At 36.6% G+C, this 20,926-nt stretch overlaps 1 protein-coding gene across 3 annotated transcripts in view; it reads right to left on the bottom strand.

Annotated features, from left to right (window-relative positions):
• PRDM5 (PR/SET domain 5) overlaps positions 1–20,926 on the bottom strand; it is a 183,457-nt gene that overhangs the window by 37,495 nt on the left and 125,036 nt on the right. For all 3 annotated transcript variants that reach the window (XM_058666903.1, XM_058666905.1, XM_058666904.1), the window contains 2 exons: positions 18,081–18,241; positions 14,413–14,506 (listed from right to left, as the gene is read on the bottom strand). In XM_058666903.1, the coding sequence (XP_058522886.1) occupies positions 14,413–14,506; positions 18,081–18,241 (255 nt within the window). The remainder of the gene's footprint in view (positions 1–14,412; positions 14,507–18,080; positions 18,242–20,926) is intronic.

Below are 20,926 nucleotides of genomic sequence, written 5' to 3'. Positions count from 1 at the left end.
TGAAAACAGCTGCAGTGATGTCCCTGGCATTTCTGCACCTTCCAGCTCTTCTGGAAGAGGAGGACGCTCCTTTGATTTCACATTATTAAATTGGGACAGACCCCAAGCCCCTCAAAAAAAAAAAACACTCAAAAATGATAATGGCACCACAAATAGGAACTCATGCCTGGGATGAAGTGCCCGACTTGCTAATGTCTACAATCACAAAAGAACAGATACCACATATTCTTTCTTATATAAGGAAACCAATATGGAAAATGTAACTCCAATAGTCCAATCCATACTGTTTTTTGATTGTTCATTTGCTTTTTTGGCTGTATCCCATGTGTTTTGATATTTTTTGTTTCAGTTTGGTTCATTCCAAATAATCTCTTTTCTCTAGTTGAATTCATCATGGGCTCATGAATTATACGATGACATCATTTTTCCCAAGAGACCTCTGTGTTTCCTTTTTGTCACTCATGTGTTGGTTACTCAATGGTGCACTTTTTTTTTCTCATGGTACTGTAATTTGTTGTTGATATTGTTATTGTTGTTGGTGTGGCTGTTGTTGACCTTGTTTCATGGCTTCTCACTTATGGTAATGTATAGTGATGGAGTACTGGGATCTACTATATACAGACGTGGGGGTATAATGGAACATTTATCCCTGCATCCAGACGAAAGATGGAATCCCAATGAAACTGCTGGACAAAGGGATGCTGGACTGTCTGACACTGTCTGTACCAACAATGTCGGAGCACACTTAAATAAGAGACTGATAGAATTATGATTCCTTATGAAGGACTATACTATTGTAACAAAATGGGAAAAATCTGATGGGGGTGGGAGTTTGGGGGGCAATCTCAGCCTACACAAAATTGTACCTCACAATTCAAAATTCAAAATAAAAAATTATTTTTAAAATTGGGACAAAATAATCAGATTCTAATTGAACATTTTACTTCAGAATTTTAGCTTCCAGATCTTAGTATTATGTAACTGTAATTAAGAACATTAGAACACACCAAAGAATTAACATATCAACAATAAAAGAGCAACTCCACAAAATGTGTGAAGGGAATATAGTTCAGCATGCTTCCCACTGATACAAGAATTTCAGGGTCATAATTTCGTAGAATACCCATCAATTGCTACCAAACTACCTTAGTGTTCAACATTTGGACACATTTCTTTTTCTTTCCTAAAGGATCATGATTTCCTGAAAAGAACTAATAAAAATCTTACAGGCTATTTCTATCTCTACATTCTTAAATGAGAACCAAATTGAGGGCAGCACAGTGGTGATAGAAAGCTTATCTTCCATCTGTGGCACCAGAATCTCAAATGGGTGTCAGTTTGAGTCTGAGATGCTACACTTCATATCCTGGGAAAGTAGCAGAGGATGGCCCAAGGCCTCACACACCCGCACACACATGAAAGAACCAGAAGAAATTCTTGGCTCTTTTCTTTGGACCAGTCAGCCTCTGGTTGTTGGGGATATTTAGGTAGTGAAAAACAAGCAGGGAATCTCTGTCTCTCCTTCTCTCTCTGTAACTGAAATTCAAGTAAAATAAATCATTAAAAAAAACCCGAGAATATGAATTGAACAATTGAAACTGACCAGTCATCAGAAAGCTCAGATTAATTTTTATGCACAGTATTAAATCCACTGAAATAACAGATTTACTTATAGTGACTATAATCAGTCTTGAGGACTAAAGAACACACAAAATGATTAAGATGATGAGTACATATTTTATCACAATTGCAAATCATAATTGCAGCATGCGCTCAAGAATTTATATAAATAAGTAGAAAACTTAGTAATGCATTTATTCAAAATTCAAGAGATTTGATTACAGTAGAAACATCATTTATGAAAAACACTATAATTTTAACTTTTCTTTTGTAACTCAGTTTATCTCATAAAACCTATAGAGTTCAGAGAATTTTCATAATTGTTACAACAGATGCAAACAAAGAGAAAATATCACTTAAGATGAAATAAAGTAAAAGAAAAACAGGTCTACAGAATTTAATATCAAAATTTTACTTTTTACTTTGAGTTTCCTAACAGAAAACAATTCTAGATAGTACCATTTTCAAAAAATAAAAGTGTGTATTTATTTCATGAGAAAGGTTAGAAGGTGCTATATGAACATTAAAATGTACTATATGGGAATTGTTCATAAGAATGTCACATTTGTCTATGGCCACACCACCCTGAGCGCGCTCAAGCTCGTCTGATCTTGAAAACTAAGCAGGGTCAGGCCTGGTTAGTATTTGGAAGGGAGAATGTTACATTTGTTTTCCTCAGCTACCAGGGGACTGGCCTATTTTTGTTTTTCTGAAATAAGGGAATTGTTATAAAACAGCTAACCAGATTATTTCAAATCAAAATTGAAAGAAAAACTGTAATTACAAAAGTCCCACCCAAACCCTTTTCCAATTTCACCATCCCAACATTTACCTAATGGAGACACTCATAAATTAGAAGTACTCCGCTGAGAGGAGTGAAATGCTACACTGACAAATGGGAGTAGCTCAAGTTCATTCTTGGCACCTTCCTAAGAATTGAAATACGTTTTCCCCCCTGCAGCCAAGAGAGCCACAAAAACCCACTGACCTCCCTGAACCCCACCCTGTTACTCTTAGTATGTCCCCATTAATCAAATCCCGAAGAATCTCACTGGGTCTAAAGAGGTTAAACCCAAGGACACCACCTTTAAAACCAAAACAATGAAATCCTGAACTTGACATTCATGCCCTGAGCATTTACAAATACTGTAGTTTTAAAAGTTCACAGAGTGTACAAGTTTAAGTAAGTGAGCAATCAAATATGAAAATCAAATAAGGGGATGTTTCCTTCTCAAAATATTCCTGCCATATCAAACACATATATTCTTTTCTTGAAAAAAAATTTTTTTAAAAACTCATCCTTTTCCTTAAAGAATGAAGACTTTATCTTGCAACATTCTAAGGTTGTAGTATCCTTCCTTCCCTCACTTCAGCCAAGTTGTCAGATCAAACTAGGTGAAGTTCACTGGTAAGAAGCGAGAAAGTATAGAGCTGTGTGCTCACCAACTTTCCAATTTGAAACAACAAAGACCTAGACTGCTTGAGGGCTACATAAAAATTTAATTTTACTAACAAAAAATATATGAGATGCAAAACACATAAAAACTGATAGGAACTAATGAATAATTTAAAACTACACAAAGCTAGGAAGAGAAAGAGTAAGATCCCCTACAGTTACCTAGGAAGACAAAGTATAAGATGCTCTCATTTTGGCTAATCAGGTGTATAAATGAGTCCCAATACATCTGATTTGTCTGAAAGCAGCAAGATACCTTCATGGCATTCTCCTTGGGAGCACTGGCAGAATCAAAGGGGATTATTTCAGGGATAAAGACCTGGACCACACAGACATGGGCAAAGAAACAAAAACTGACCAAGAAACAAAAACTCTTCCTTGAATGTTCCACACAACTATAAAAGGAGACAAGTGCCCTTAATTACTAATCTTGTTTTGTAGTTTGTATTTTGGTGAGCAAATTACTAGTACTTTCATCCAGCAGTTTTGTGTTTAGGAGTTTCTACCAGAAATTTCATTTAATCTGGTATTTTTGCACTTAGTGAACAGTGTCTGTGCAGTGATCAAGCAGTTAAAACTTAGCTGCTGGAATCTAAGAGTTTCCGGTACTTCAAGCCAGCAAAGGATAAGCCAAGAATATACACCTCTGAGCAGTAAGAAATCTGGAAAAATACTTTATAAAACCTTCCCCAGTCCTAAAGCACAATGCAGAACTTCAGAAAAAAACATGGAAAATTGATCTTGGGGGTAAAGATGGTGGCAAAGAAGAAGAAAATACTTACTAAAGGAAATTAAATCTCCTTTAGCTCTCCTGAACTACAGAAAAATGTTAATGGTTTCAAATTCAACAGAGATACATTATCAAAAGCATCAAACTCAACAGACAAAGCTATTGAAACAGTTGATGAAAATTGCTGACTTGGCCACTTCCATCTTTGAAAATCCCAATGTAACAGAAAACTGAATAATAAAAATATTAGTTTCCAAAATAGTGTCCTATTTCAAGTGATCATTTAGAGTTTCCATGATTATATTATACATTCACTAGGTGACTGTTTACAAGAGTATGTTTCTGGATAAATTTGTTAGCCCTGATTCTTTCTGTCTCTCTTACTGTAACCTATAACAAATCTTGACATCAGCAAGGTGATTTCCGCAATAGAATATCAGGGATTTCCACATGTATTTAAAAAAAAAAAGTAATTAACCATGCTAAACATGATGCTCAAGAGCAACTCATTTCTATTTTTTTTTCAGATTTGTTTATTTATTTTTTTTATTAGAAAGGCAGATATACAGAGAGGAGGGGAGACAGAGAGGAAGATCTTCTGTCTGATGGTTCACTCCCCAAGTGGCCACTGCTGCAGCTGAGCCAATCCAAGCCAGGAGCCTCTTCCAGGTCTCTCATGCAGGTACAGAGTCCCAAGGTTTTGGGCCGTCCTCAACTGCTTTCCCAGGCCACAAGCAGGGAGCTGGATGGGAAGTGGGGCTGCAGGGAATGGAACCTATGGCCATGTGGGATCAAGGAGAGGACTTTAACCGCTACGCTATCATCCTGGGCCCCATAACTCATTTCTTTACGGTTCCTGCACTCAGTGATGCTATTTCCTCTTAGAATATGTGCAGGTGACAGAATATATGATTTGGCCTACTATTAGTAATGAGCCATTTAGAATAAAATAGATAACTGAATAAATGCTCTCTCAACCTATGGACATCACTTAATTCCTATAAAAATGTGAAAAATGCTTAAATGTACAATTGATATATTTTTTTTATTTTGGTCTATTAACAGTAACTTACTAATTACTTAAAATTATTTATACATGTAGCTACTGTCTATGAAGATGAACAAGCTTTTTCAAAAGAATGAACTCCTTAGAGAAAAAAAAAACAGTGGCTAAAAACCTAAGTATCATCACATTATAACAAGCCAATCCTTTATTTTTAAGCTTATCACAAGGATTAGCTAAAAAAATTAAATATTTCTGAAGACAGTGATTTATTACTACATTCAAACTGCATTGTGCAAGGAAGCCTGAACAGAAGGGCCAACACAGCCGGTATCTATTAACGCAGAAAGTTGGTTGGAACTGTAGGCAAGTAATTAACCTTCTGGCCCAGTGCTTTAAAACCCCAAAAGCAGTTCCTAGAATTTCTTTCATAATTTATGAGCAACTGATGGAATTCCTGTCACCGTCTGTGGATTCCCTCACTGAATGAGTCCTGTTCTCACTGACCCCACGAAGCTATAAAGCCACAGGAGAGATGTGCTCACTCTTGCAGCTGACCCACACAGTGACATCTCTACCGTTCTAGCCTAGGAAACCAGATGATAAATGACAGAGCTGCTTATCAGACACAGCCCTAAACATTCACCTCCCCAAAGATGATAGCAGCACATGGCGCACGCACCTTCATTCATCCCAAATAGGCACTGGATGACAGTAAAACTTCATCTACATTTTATAGATGACTGGCACTCAATCTCAAGTTTATGGGAGAAAAAGAAACTAGTGTGCTGACATTGAGAGTAGAAGGTCAGGCAGTGTATCAGGGCAGTGTGAGCACCTGGGATTCAGCACAGGTAGAAATACAAAAGCAAGACATGAGTGAGTCAGTGGCTGGAGCTTACATGGCCATCACATGCTTGCACTGTGCTACGCACTAAGCAAAGTTTCTCGAATACACCTTAATTTGTTCCTCAATACAACACTGTGTAGTTGGCACTACTGATATCCTTGTGGGTTTTTTCAATAATCTGACTCCAGGATCCCAACTCTATCTGAACCTGACAGGTGGTAGTATAATATTCTGGGTAATTAATTTTATGGAGGAAACACTTCTCTATAATCAAATTAAGTTCACAGAACACAGGTTAACAAGCCACATGCACATCTTCAAGTCTGAAATTCGGATTAATGTCCTCTATTGGCTGAAGTATTAACAAGAACATATTATCAAACATTATGGAAGGAAAGTATGCAATTCTGAAAGTCATAAACAGGGAGTTGGATCAGAAGTGGAGTAGCTGGGCCCAGTGTGGTGGCCTAGTAGCTAAAATCCTTGCCTTCAATGTGTCGGGATCCCACATGGTCGCCGGTTCTAATCCTGATGGCCCCACTTCCCATCCAGCTCCCTGCTGTGGCCTGGGAAAGCAGTCAAGAGTGGCCCAAAGCCTTGGGACCCTGCAGCCGCGTGGGAGACCTGGAAGAGCTCCTGGCTCCTGGCTTCGGATTGGCGCGTACCGGCTGTTGCGGTCACTTGGGGAGTGAATCATCAGAAGGAAGATCTTTCTCTCTGTCTCTCCTCCTCTATATATATCCGACTTCGCAATAAAAATAAATAAATCTTAAAAAAAAAAAAGGAAGTGGAGTAGCTGGAACTCAAATTGGCACCCTATGGGATGCCGGTGCCATAGAGGTTGGATTAGCCAGTTATGCCACAGGGTGGCCCCACATACACTGCATTTTAGCAAAACAACTGTTCAAATAAAGGCTTTGACTGGATAATCTCTGAAATTCCTTTCTATTCTAAAAGCCAAAATATTATTATTTTCTTAATTGATGAAAGCAGAGGCCAGGTCCTCATTCTAATCACAGAATTATGAAGAATGAGTAGACTTTAGAAGGCGGGTATGATGTCTTTAAGAAATAACAGCTTCAAAGTCAATGGGAAAAAAATCAAATTTTTGCAGACTTTTCGCGAGCCTCACAGAACAGAGGCAATGGACACCAAGGACACTGCAGCAACAGAAGGAAGCTAAGATGCATCGAGCTGGCCACCAAAGGCAACAAGGATCAACCCATCAAAACCCATCATTAGCAAACCTCCATACAGAAACACAAATACTAAGATTCCTCCTACAACTAACAGTCAGGTGTGTATTTCTGTCTTAGTCTTCAGTGAATTACAAAATATTACCTATATTATGAAAATAGAGATGAAGGAAAAAGACATGCTGTTGCTATACCAGACAGGAAATGTTGAATGATAACAGGCAAACTGTACAGACAGTAAGTAATAAGAAACGTAAGCTGAAGTCACAAGACTGAGTGATATTTGATGTCCTAAAAGAACAAAACTGGTCTCTAAATTACTGCTGAACAGTTTGAATGTATAAAAAAAAATGAAACAGACTCCAACAAACCAGGGAAAGCATTAAAAAACTAGTAATACCATAAAAAATCTCATCACATTTAAGTTCTAACTACCAATCAATAATAACTTCCCAGAAACAAACAATAAAGACCCTTACAAACTGAAGGCAGTCATCATTTTCTTTGCATGTTAATGCCCATTACAAAGATGACTCGACTAAATGAATATGTGAATGCTAAAAAAAATAAGCAAGCAAAATCCAAGTACCTTTCATTTGATGTTAAAATATAAAACTTTTAGCACTGAAACGAGACTTTTAGAATTTCATTCCCCATTTTATACTGAGAAGCTTAGGAAGCCCCAGCTATGACCAGCATAGCTGGGAAAACTTTCTCAGCTGCACTTCATTGGCATTGGCTATCCCTCAGTTGATGTCTTTGGAATAAACAGCCTTACTTACTCTCAATTACAAAAACTCAGAAGTAAGGAAACAGGAGACTATAGTACACTGAAAACCACATACATTCACTCACAAGCTATGTCAGAGGGACAGAATTAATAGGTAATTCACACTTCCCATAATTTTTGAAGAGTCCTTGATAAGACTAATACTGCACAATATTTGCCTCCTCATTTTGTTTCCCAACATACTCTTTCATAAGCATTTTTTTTCCTGACCGACTAGAGTATAAGATACAGACAGATTTCATACCTAATGGTGATAGTTATTCACATAATCAAAATATAAGCTTCCCATACATTAAATATTTCATTAGAATAAAATTATAGGAAAAACATAAATGGAAAATGTCCATATGTGTACAACAAAGAAATTATCATTTAACAATTCAGTGCAGTTCCTATATATTAACTATAATCAATACACTAAGTACAATTGATATTCTAAAACATAATATAGTACTAAATCACTTAGAGCCCTTAAGACTAATATAAAGATATTTAATTTTTAGCAAATGTATATGTCACTTTTTGTAACCCATCTTTCTCATTTTTAAGATTTACTTTCATTTACATGAAAGAATATTGAAAACAGAGAGGAAGAGATATAGAGAAAAAGATGTTCCATCTGCTGTTTCTGCTGGATCATTCTTCAAATGCCCGCAAGTGGTAGGGCAGAGTCAAATCAAGTCCAGGAGCCAGGCCCATTGTCTGGTTTTCCACATGAGTGCAGGGGCCCAAGCACATAGACCATCTTTCACTGTTTCCCATGTATAGAAACTGACAGCTGGATCAGAAGTAGAGAAGGCTGTGGTTTACTCCATTATACCAGCCCCTTTCTCATTCTGTGTCATGCTGATTGATTTACATTAGTATCATTTGAGTATCTTACATAAATAATTCAATTTATGAATATAGCTCAAAATTTATTTCACTAACTCACTCAATGTTGGATTATCAATTTTGATTTTAAGTTTCTGCTATTATAAATAGTTCTAGGAAGAAGATAATACTCTTTGTAGAAAACAAATTTTATTGCACATAGTGCTTTGGGTTTAGAAATCAAGCAGTTATTGGACTTACAAGCCTTAAAACTCCAGGAAAATTTTTGGTCTAACAAAGCAAATCAAATTTATGTAAGTTTTTTTCACAGGTCACCATATTTAATTTCAAGAAATAAATTAGCGTGACACTCATAGTTCACAATTCACAACACCATCCAAAATGATTTTTCAACTAAGTTCTTCTTTTTTTAAAAGAGGCAATTACTCAAGAACATAGCCATCTACCAACTTAATAAACAATTCCATGATCATAACTTTGATAAATACCATGGAATTAAATCAATTTTTTACTAATGATCCACTATGATTTTGCTTATAATATTGATTCAGGAAAAGTGAAGCTATTCCACAGTTTGAGATCTTGATCAAGCTGGGGAAAAAAGAAGGTATGAAAAATGAAAATTCTCAGTCCTATATCCTAAAATAAATAAATCATACATCATCCAAGGAAAACTAGGACATAAGAAATGACTTACAGCCTTGCTACACAACATTCATGAACAAAATTCATTTAACTTGGCAAAGTAGTCTCAACAAACAGTGCTACTACAGAACTATTTCAGAAATTAACTGAGAAGTAATTGACCATCTATTATGAAACAGCAGTAAATAGTTTACAGACATAATTTATTCTTCTCAAAGAACTTGCAAAAGATAAAAGAGGGCTTACAGAAGTAATAATTCACCCAAAGTATACAGCTAGTGAGTGGTGGGGACAGGGATACGAACTCAAATGAGTTTTGTTCAAAGCTTCTGGTTTTTCCATCAGTACCAGGCTCACTCCTGTGGCAGAGGCATGCAGAGAAGGAAACATACTGGGGCCTACCTCGGCTAAGCAAGCAACTCTATCGGTGAGGGAAGTGATTCAATCTGATTCTAGCTCAGTCCCCTAATTTCTGATTAAATAATTTAAAGCTATCAGTAAATTGCTTAAGAACAGAATGATTGATTAGAAAATTTCTATCTTTGGCTATCTGCAAATAAATTTCAAGGGCATGTTCTGTAGTATAATTCAAATGTGCCCAAATTTTAAAAGTCTGAATGTTTTTTCTATCCACAGTAATAAAGAGATCATTATCAGCCCAATAATGCAAAAATGTTTTTCTTAAATAAAAGTAGTCAGAATGGCCAAACTTTGTAATTGCCAACTGGCTTTTTGAAATCCACATTCCAGCAAAACACAGTGACACTGGACACTAACATACTTCATCATCAACATTAGCAAAACTTTAAAGAATTATTGTGAACAAAGTCACAGATAGGAACTGTTTTGAAACCCTATCCATCTGAGCGTTCCATGAAGAGAAATGGCTCCAAATAAATAAAACGCCTCTGGCAGATGGGTACGTATTTGCATTGTCCAACACATTCCTCTCTGGCTCATCCACCAGGTGCACCCCCAAACGTGTGTTAACACACACACAGACACACACACACACAGGGAGGGTGGGGGACAGAATCTTTCTAGGTATTTATGGTTGGATCAAGAGTCCACTCTAGATCAAACTATGGTTTGTGTACTCCAGGGCATGCACAAGACCCATTGAGAAGGTCTACAAGGTCAAATTACTGTCATAATAATACTCAGGCTACTACTACAAAGTAACAGTAAAATCATTGTCAAGTTTTGTTGTCTGCTACATCTTTTTGGCAAACTATAATACTCATCATTCAGGCTTCACAGCCATACACTCACAGAAGTTTCACTCAAGAACATCTGTGATAAAGTAAAAATTATTAGCTTTACTAAACCCTAATGCCTAGATACCATCTTTTTAATATTCTTTTAATAAAATAGGTATTAATATGAAGCATCTGTAATACATAGTCAAGTATGAAAAGGACTTATTTAGTTGAGTTTTGAGCTGAAGTGGCAGGTTTTTTTCATGAAACATCGTTTTTACATCAAACAAAATGATAAAGCATGTTCGCTAAAACTGGGTATATGGTTATTTTTCAGACAATGAACTTGTCATTTACAAAAAGGAAGAAATGACATTTTCATAAAACAAATACAAAATTAAAACAATTGGACAAGAGTTAGAATTTTAAAGACTTTACTTGCTACTAGGTGCTTGGTGGCTTCTAAAAGACATAAAGAAATGACAGTATTTCCTAGTATATACAAGAAGGGCAGAATTTCCAATTTTGGAAGATATATCTTTGCTATCATGTACTTGCCGGCTTCTCTGCATACGGGCTGTGTAACGAGCTAAGCAAAGCTTATGGAAGCTCTATAGAACCCATTGAACCATTGTTTTCCTAATTACCTGTGCATCGTGCCACGGATTCATTTGTGGGTAACACTCATTGAAAGGGCAACGCAGAACAACTGATTTTAATGTGGCACAATAGAAAAAAGCTCAAGCCACTGTAGTTCCCAAACAACAGACCTTAAAAAATTCTTTAACTTTTAGTGTATAAACAAATATCCAATTTTACAAGGATTGTAAAGTTACTTTCTCTTTTACCCACATATCTACAACCAAAAGAACACATTGCATCAGAATGAATGAAAACAGACACTAGAATCCAGGTGTCTCTTCCTGTCCCAGACAGTAAAGACATTCAGAAACACAACAATGTCTCCATCTTCCAAGTGATTCCTGGCTTGAAAACTGCAATTATTGTCCATAAAAATTTTTATATATAATCATTTTATTATTAAATGATTCCTAGTTTGGAAAATAGCAGTAGTTTGCCATGTGGTGGGTTTATTATGCTTATTTTTTAAACAAATTAACAGTTAAATATTTATAAGTTTTATAACAAGTTTAATTTCTAATATGGCAAACAGATGTAGATACAAATCACATATACAAAGCTTTGCAGGATCCTTAATTGCATTATTAGTGTCCCCACTGCATTGGATCCCACTCCCACTCATGATACTTGCCACTACATTGTGTTCCAACCAAATAACACATAACTAAATTATTCCTGCCAGATACGTCATCACGTTTCCCTATGCCACATCATTGATTGCTAAAGCTTTCATTGACAACAGCTGCATAAAAGCACGAACAAAGGAAGATCAGAAAATAATTTTACAGAACTATACCAATAAATAAGCACTGTGCTATCACAATAAGAAAGTAACTATATAAGCCCATGTGATCACTGAGCCAACCTATACCTTAGGAGTGCGAGGCAAGTACATCATTTAGGAGGTAGGACAAAACAAATAGAAAGCAAACAAAACACTACTGCCTACTCAGACAAAATAATTCTCCCAGGTGTCAGTCACCAGCCAGGTCTCTGGAGGCATCACCCCTGGCTGGTATTTAGCACTTCCAACAGTGCCAGCCAGTGCCAGGCAGCTGTTACTCAGGTCTTACACCTGACATCAAAAGAACCCAAAGAAGGATTTTATGTAAAAGGGAAATAATATTTTACTTTAGAAAAGAACATTTAGTTATAACTAGCTAAACACTGTTAGAGATTCATTTGTGTAGGTATATATTGTATCTGTCTTGATCTGTCTTCAAACGTTTGGGCATGGCAGTATGTATGTGGATGGTCAGTTAGTTCCCTTGAACAGAAAGCATATAACATAGGCCAGAACCATACATATGGAAGAGATTCAGCAGCACACTAAATAACCAAACGTTAGACAGAATGATCTGGTTTTTGTATGTTTCAGATTATGCATAATACAAAATGATGTAAAGGAATGTTTAAAGTTTTTATCAGAAAGATTTTTTACAACCCCTTATTGTAACTTTATAAAGGGCAACAATAACTAAAAATTTTAGACTGATTACTAGCTGAAGTGCTCTGTTCTCAACTGCCCATACTGTCTTTGAGGCAAATAAAAGGAAGGCACACAGAATTCTCAAGGTTGCAAATTTTCCAATAATTAAGTGCTTTACTTGATTAGGTTCATAGGTTTGGAACCTGTGCTTTAACATGGACTTTTGGAGACATGCTACATTGAATATAATTGAATTCTATCATGACAAATCTCAGCATTATTATAAACCTATTACTTGATATGCAGATAGCTATTTTCCCCATTCCATGTCTTGCCATCTTCCCATATACAAATTATATACACAAGCAGAAAACTCTAATATTTTCAGTACATTATTAGTCTTCTGAGAATTGCTGATACAGAACTGAATACTGTTGATTTCTCCCATGCCTTTATGCCATCCCAACTGCCCTTCCCACACCCCAACTCCATCCAGCCCATAAGAAAGGGATTTCAAATGATAGCAACATTAGAATATTGCAGCAGTTGATCCCAGACTAAAGACCTGTCTATCCTGCTCTTCATCAATTACTTGCTGCTTGTGAGTAATGAGCGCATGTTAGCAGCCATGAGCAATCTACTTCTAAGATGGTTCTCAGCTGCTCACTTCCTTTTGCTTCTCTACTGTTCTTTTGGCTGTACTCCAGAAGGCAGCCTGATAGCCTGTCTCTCTAGAAAACTTCCAAGTAAGACATTTTGTTCCTCTTTCAGAGCGCTCATTATTCCACAGTCATCACACATGCATTTAACTTTTAGATGTTTAACTGGTTGTGCATCTCCACTTCTGCACAAAAGATGGACCCCTACTGAAACTGTTAAGTATGTCTTGACAGTAGGATGCCGGACTTTCCATCATTGTCTATACCTACAATTCCATGATACACTTTAACTGAAGAATGATGGATGTGTGACTGCTGAAGGGCTACTGCTATAATCTAGGGGAAGAGATGGGGGAGGGGATATGGAGAGGATGAAAGGGGGAATCTCTGAGCCTAAGGAACTGTAACATGAAAAATAAAAATTAAAAACAAATAAATAAAGTATATTAGCTGAGTGTTTTTTTCTTTTGAGCTTTGGATAGAAAAACTCCAAAGAAACTATGCCTGACTCTTGTTCTTCCTCTTTTAACTGATTCTCTGATATACTTAGAATAGAATCCAACATTTTTTTTCATTCACAACAAAGTTATTATGGTAGACACTGCAGTAGGTGCTGGGGTTACTATGATAAATAAAATCATCAGTCTTTGACCAGTAAACGTCAGCTCTAATAATTCAGTTAGAGAGTTGATGATATAAATACGTTCCAGCAAATGTGAAACATTTCAGACTAATGCAAAAATCATCTGATTATCAGAATTAAGAGCATTCATTCAAGTCTTCCCAATTACTTATCTACATGATACATAAAATTCAGACTAGGTTGTTTAAAAAATATTGAGTTGTTCATACAGCCTCTTTCATTGGAGAACTTACATGGAAACTAGCAAGAAAAGGAAGGGAGTCTTTGGGAAGCCATTCATGGTCTGACAGATACTGCATTCTTATTACTCTTACGTCTAAAAAAAAATCCTGCAGGATTCAAATCACATTCGGCAGACCTTAAATATTAGAGGCATCATGTGATAGGAGTCTTGGGAAGGCCTTCATGGCAAGGTTTGTCACCAGCAAACAAATGTCACCTCTACCCACCAAAATTGCATGGAAGGATAGCCACTGCTTTTTCACAACAATCAAAACATAACTTCTATTTTGGATACTGTCCTTAGTTTGGAAAAAATACCATCATTACATTTCTTCTGTAGTAAGGACCAGCTGTGTTTTACAATACTTTAAATGATAGGGGAGCAAAGACCCGTTGCTAACTTGGAGAATGACTTTGTAACATTACAGTATCCCCTGTCTTGGAAATTTATAATTTTAGTTCATTATTTTCATTGTCACTTCCAGTCCCCATACCTGTGTGGCTCCGAATGTGAACTCTCAGTGTACCGCTGCTGGCAAATTTCTGGCCACAATACGGGCAGACTTTCTCCTTTTCTCCTGTGTGTGTCTACATGGAAAAGAATAAAAAGTGTTGAGGCTAAATCCACAGAATCCAGGAAGATGATTAAGTGCCTCTGACAACAGTAAATCCTTATTTTCCAGGATTATGTTTCATCAAAATGATTTAGTATCACAATGAGAGTTTAAACAATTTATCATGAATACTCCCACTGGCTCCCCCCTAGAAACCTTCAGAATAGTGCATTAGTGTTCATTTGAAAACAATTCTGCAGTTTATTTTTAAGCCTTTATGGAGCTCCCACCTAAAAATGATTCAGTTACACAAAACCAGTGTATGTTAGCAAAACTGCGTAATCAAACTGGGTCTACAGCTGCCCTTGACGGCTGCCAAGAAACACTTCCTTTGAAGCATTTTTCACATTCTTTGTGTGTATTTAACTCTTGAAGACGGAATTAATCTTAATAAAATCATCTGTTACTTGTATTTTGACTGTCTGGACTGATTTTACTGCAAAGCAAAAAGGATTATAAATCTGAACTGATCTTTAAAATCAGCAGGTGTAAACTGAGCAGTGTAAAAGAATATTTCTACCCTCTACTTACCTCGAATCTAGGCATAAACAATCGAACCAGGAAAGGAGAGGGAGAATATCAACAGTGAGTTCACTGAATGTCAGAGAGCTCAGAGGAGTAACAGTTGCCACCCCAGAAGGCATGGAGGGAAGTGGCTTCACACTCTCATGAGGAAACCAGTTTTCTATCAATATCAAAGGAGATTATGCCAATAAATGAAGTGTTGTAGAGATTTTCATGTGTCACTCTTTCTCAAAACCAGAAGGAAAAAAATTGGAAAAAGGCACTTCCTTCAGGTGTCTGTACAGTCACTATGAATCTCTTCTTAGAATTATTTTCAATGATAACCCAAAAGTTAATAACAACACCAAGTGTGACACCTGAAATGACACAGCACTGAATTCCAAGTTCCTGTGAATAATTTATACTTATACATATTACTGAGAAATAACTGTGTCATGTGAATTGCTTTAGAAAATTACTAGCTCTTAGGAAAAACTGGGATAGAGAAAAAGGCAAAGAGCAGTTATCTTGTCTCCTAAAAACTTTTAAGAACCACTAACAGAAAAAATTGTCATCTACCATATTAGTTTCCATATTGCTAACTTAGATATAGCTGGGTTAAGCCTTTATAATATTTAATTTGTAAATTATGTATTTGTAGCATAATCCAAATTTATGGCTATACTATGATATTGTAATTTTTTTAATTGATAAACTAAACACCCTTGTCCACACTGATCTTAAAAATTCCTCTCCCCAGAAAGGATTTACTTCAAGTTTGAAAAACACAGTCTAATCAACTGCTATGTTTTGCTACAATACGGTTTCCACAGACATTCACCTCTGCGTTCTCACTTTTAAGTTCTGACATAGCAGAGTTAACATATACCTTTAGTCCTCAGTCAGTGCTTTTACGCCCATGGCCCATATTATCGTTCAATATACAGCAAAAGACCTAATATTTTTAAAGATATACATCTTCATAATAATTTCTAATAATTATTTATTTTTTATTGGAAAGTCAAATACGCAGAGAGGAGGACAGATGGAGAGGAAGAGCTTCCGTCCATTGATTCACTCCCCAAGCGGTCACAACGGCTGGAGCTGCGCCGATCTGAAGCCAGGAGTCAGGAGCTTCTTCCAGGTCTCCCGTGCAGGTGCAGAGTCCCAAGCCTTTGGGCCATCCTCAACTGCCTTCCCGGGCCACAAGACTTAATATTTTAACATATACCTATCTTTTTTTTCTGACACAGCAATCGTGTCTTGATTAGTATAAGGCTGGTTAGAGATTATAGAGACCTATGAATTACTCCAAACAATGAACTACCAATTTACCTGCACTCCACAGGATTGTCTTTATTTACTAAAACAGTATTTCAGTGCTCGCTTCCACTGCTTTAGATACTTGTCAGTGATAAAGTTTCTTATATATTAACACAATATGATCAAAACAGCTAAACTGCTCCTTTCTGTTAACTCAAAAATGTGTATCCTATAAGCAAATAATTTGTTTAGATAGTAAAGCAACCAGAGAACAAGACTAAATTATTTTTAGCAAGAACAAGAAGTATGACAATAGCTCACTGTAAAAAGACAACTTGAATAAACACATGAGAAAGAAATGAACAATGTAGTGCAAATATATTCCGTAACAGTCAGGTGCTGAGAACAATGACATCTTTCTTGAAAACTCAGGATGTTTTCCCGTCATTTATTGAGAAACAATAAAAAAAAAAAATCACTGAGGTGACATTTAAAAGTAACCCAAAAGAAGACTGTTGGAAGATGATCCTTTTAAAAATGTCTAAAAGGAACACAGTATAATTATTACCCACCATCAAAATGCAAGAAAAGTACTCAGACACAGTCCTTTTGAAACATACATCAAGGACAGTTTCCAAAGTAAAAGTCCTATTGAAGGGGTCACCCATGTGCACACGCAGTCAACAGCACACACTCACGGGCACAAAGTTATCACACTATATAGTTCCTGTCCAAAGGCAACATTAAAATCTCTAGTTGCATTTTAAAGTATCATATTTTGGTATTACAAAATTATGCTTAGAGTTCACTTATTCAACAAATAATAAATAAGCTGTTAATTTGCTTGAGGCAGTTATCCCAAGTAGCATATGCAAAAAAGAGAGAGTTCCTACAAGCATATGGCAAAAGTAGCACTCATTTTATTCGAGTGAAACAAAAACTTTGGTCTCTGTTCTGTGCCAAGAATTTCCTTATGCCTTAAGGATGCAAAGGTGACAGGTATTCCAACTCTAGCAGGGTTTAAACTCATAACTTGGTAATAAACATCAGACAAGCAGTGAAAAACCCAAGGTGTTAAGGTATTCCTCATGTTTCATTAGAAGAAAAACTTAACACAAAATGTCTAAAGATTGATAAACATGGGCCCAGTGCAACAGCCTACTGGCTAAATCCTAGCATTGCATGTGCCATAAACTCATATGGACTGTTCAAATCCCAGCTGCTGCACTTCATATCCAGCTCCCTGCTTGTGGCCTGGGAAAGCTGTAGCGGGTGGTCCAAAGCCTTGGGACCCTTTATCCACGTGGGAGACCTGGAAGAAGCTCCTGGCTTCAGATCACTCCTCTCTGGCTGTTGTGGCCACTTGGGGAGTGAACCGGCAGACAGAAGGGACCCTTTATCCACGTGGGAGACCTGGAAGAAGCTCCTGGCTTCAGATCACTCCTCTCTGGCTGCTGTGGCCACTTGGGGAGTGAACTGGCAGACAGAAGATCATTCTCTCTGTCTGTCCTTCTCTCTGTAAATCTGACTTTCCAATAAAAAAAAATAAAGCTTTTTTAAAAAATTGATAAACATACTTTGATTGACTCAGGTATCATCACAGCTAAGGAAAAAAACAAAGTTCATTGAAAAGTGGAGAAAATAGACATGTTCTCAAGATTATGTAAATCATGCATTTATCACATTGAGTATATAAAATTAGTATAAAATTATCATGTATTAAACATATATCCATATGTTAAATATATAATCCATTTAGACTACCAGAAGGCTCTACTTACTTTCTTATGACTTCTAAGCACTGAAGGTGTAACAAATGCCTTATTGCACAGTTCACATCTGTATTTCTTATGTCTTTCATGGACCACCTGAACATGCACATTTAACGTATCCTTCCTTTTAAAGGTGGCATCGCAGTGAGGGCACTTGAAAGTCCTCTCGCCTTCAAACAAAAAATCCCATAAGAGAAGCATCAGTTGTAAAGCAGGCTCATCTGAACCCTCCATCACATACCCAAACTGAACACTGTGTGAAAAATTTAGCTTTGCAGATCTAACAATGTGTCACAGTTATAAAACTAATCATTTCCAACAAATTCCAGTTCCATTTTTGTTACTGCACTGTGTCACCAGGGGCAAGACCTTAAACCATCCCACATTCTCAGTCTGAAATGTACAGATCAAATCTGCTAATGTTCTGACGGTCCTGTGAGCCTTTGGGAGTGTGTATTTCAAAGGCAGGGGCTGGGGTTATGGGTTACTAGAATCTTGCAATGTCACAGGCCTCCATGAAGCAAAATGAACCACCTTTGGGTGCTTTCAGCACTGGGCAATGGCCTCAAATCCTGTCCAACAGCCTCCAGGGGATGCAGGACAAGCCCGGGGAGGCCCAGATGAGAGGAAGAGGGACCAGCATTACCTAAGGAACCTGCCTGCAGACTCCTCCTGACTTAGCCTTTGGGCTGTTGGATATTAACTTTTCATTTTCTCACAAAAAATGGATTACAGGCTGTGCTGAGAGGGCTGCTGAATTGGGGCAGAGGAAAGAAACATGCTCACCTCTGTTTTCCATCCTAGAACAAACACCCCTGAGTAATTGTGCGAGTGTTGACCTTTTATTCCACAGCCTAGTCCTGAGGGGAAAGTAACTTCAGGAACCATGATTTTGTATCTCAAGGCTCAGTTGTAACTTTCACATAATATGATTTTTGTAGCTACACTAACACATAGGCCTAACTTGGTCTTCTGCTTTAAGTACAGCGTGCACCATCAGGAGACTGTATCATACCAGGCCCATAAAAAACACATGCAGTGCTTGGCTATGTGGTTAAAATTAGTATTAAAATAATTCTCCCTTTTTAGAGGACAATAATATATTAACAAAGATTTACATTTTAAGGTGCCAGTAGGGAAAAATACAGAAAGACTGAAATATTAAACTGAGTAAGAGAGTATCTCAATGTCAAACAAGCTCTTCTAACATCCTTTCATTATAGCTTGATATAAATTTAGAAATGTGGAGATTCTATTAGTTCCTCCTTCCATATTGAATAGGGAAAGAAGCGAGGAAAGAACAGACAAAGGGAGGTAACTGGTGGAGACAGATTAAAGAAAGAAGAAATGAGAAAGAACAATTATTTTCCCTTTATATTTTGCAGCAGACTTATAGCTGTGATTTAAAGTCTCTGAGAGGATTGTTGACATTTCATGTCTAAAACAAAGTCACATTCAAACCATGCATAAACTGTGTGAATTCTGTGATCTTTGTTTATTTCTTATTTTTGTGTATTTCTATTGTAATTTGTCTTTATAGAATACAAAAAAGCACATATATATTATTATAGACATATTTAAACATTTGTACAAATGTATAATCAGCAAAATGATTATCCATTAATATATTAATGTAAATGTTAATGCTCATAATATTCAATCTATTTAGATACTGAAAACATTTGTTTAAAAACCTAAATTTGCCCCATCAAATCCTTCTATTAAACTACCAAGTGAAGATTTAGTTACATAAATTTTGATAGTATGACAGAAGTTCCTTTGTAATTCCTCTGCTAGAATATGTTCATTTCATAAGAACTATTTTTCTTAATCAAATTGATAGCAAAATAGGATGAAAATCTTGTTATTGTACAACATATTCAATTTCTTAACTACAGTTGCTCTCCATAGGAAAGTGGAAAGCTGTGCTAACAGCGTCTCCAGGACCATAGGTGAGTGGGGCATGGCAGATGCACATAGCACTCTCTTTGCTGAAGCAGACTGCACTTCATCTTCATCATTACCACTCAGCATTTATGAAAACCTTAATATCTGCCTTATTTTGCATGTTAGACACTGCATCTCGACTACAGAAAATTTCTTCTAAGATACTGCTCTGTCCAGCCAACTGTCAAACTTGATTAATTACTTTGCTTCCTTCAGCAATATTAAAAATTTAAGCAGCAGCAGAACTTTCATTTATGGAAAAGATTTCAACTGACTAAGTAACTCAAACATAAAAAAAGATCCATTATATATTTGCTATTTTATATATATATAATATATACATATAATGGATCTATATGTTTTCCCTTTAATTCTAGATAATGGTACTACAGTAAATCTCTGGTTACTTCAACATCTGAACAGAGACCTCATTTTATCACTCAGAACAGGCATAACTTTTTTGTTCACAATAAAGTGATGTCTTTCAGTATTGACTATAAATTCTATTTAACGGAAAAGAAAGATCTCTGTTTAACTGTTACATGGTCATGTATGCTTCTGTAGAACTTAATCCAAAAGAAAGAAAAAAATTCTGACAAAAGAAGTATGAAATGAACAAATAGGGTAAGTAGCACAGTGCCTTGCAGAGACTCAGAGCCTGCTCAGCAGCACTGACATGGCCCGTAAAAGGCTCTGGGCTTCTTGGAGACTCAGTGTTCTCAATTCCCCTCAAATTAAACCATGAAATGAGATGTGCACTCTGATCCTTTCCAACAGTAAAGGTCTGTAAGCTAATAAAATTATGGCAGCTAGGTGCAAGTTTTAAAGTCAGACGTTTCCTTAACCAGTGCAGTAAAACAGGAACAAAACAATCAATTAAGAGGGAACAAAACATCTGTTTCAACACA

The sequence above is a fragment of the Ochotona princeps genome, chromosome 7, assembly GCF_030435755.1.
Source record: "Ochotona princeps isolate mOchPri1 chromosome 7, mOchPri1.hap1, whole genome shotgun sequence".
Taxonomy (NCBI): Eukaryota; Metazoa; Chordata; class Mammalia; order Lagomorpha; family Ochotonidae; genus Ochotona; species Ochotona princeps.
Note: the sequence above shows the minus strand (reverse complement) of the source record. Positions and strands in the feature narration are given on the sequence as shown.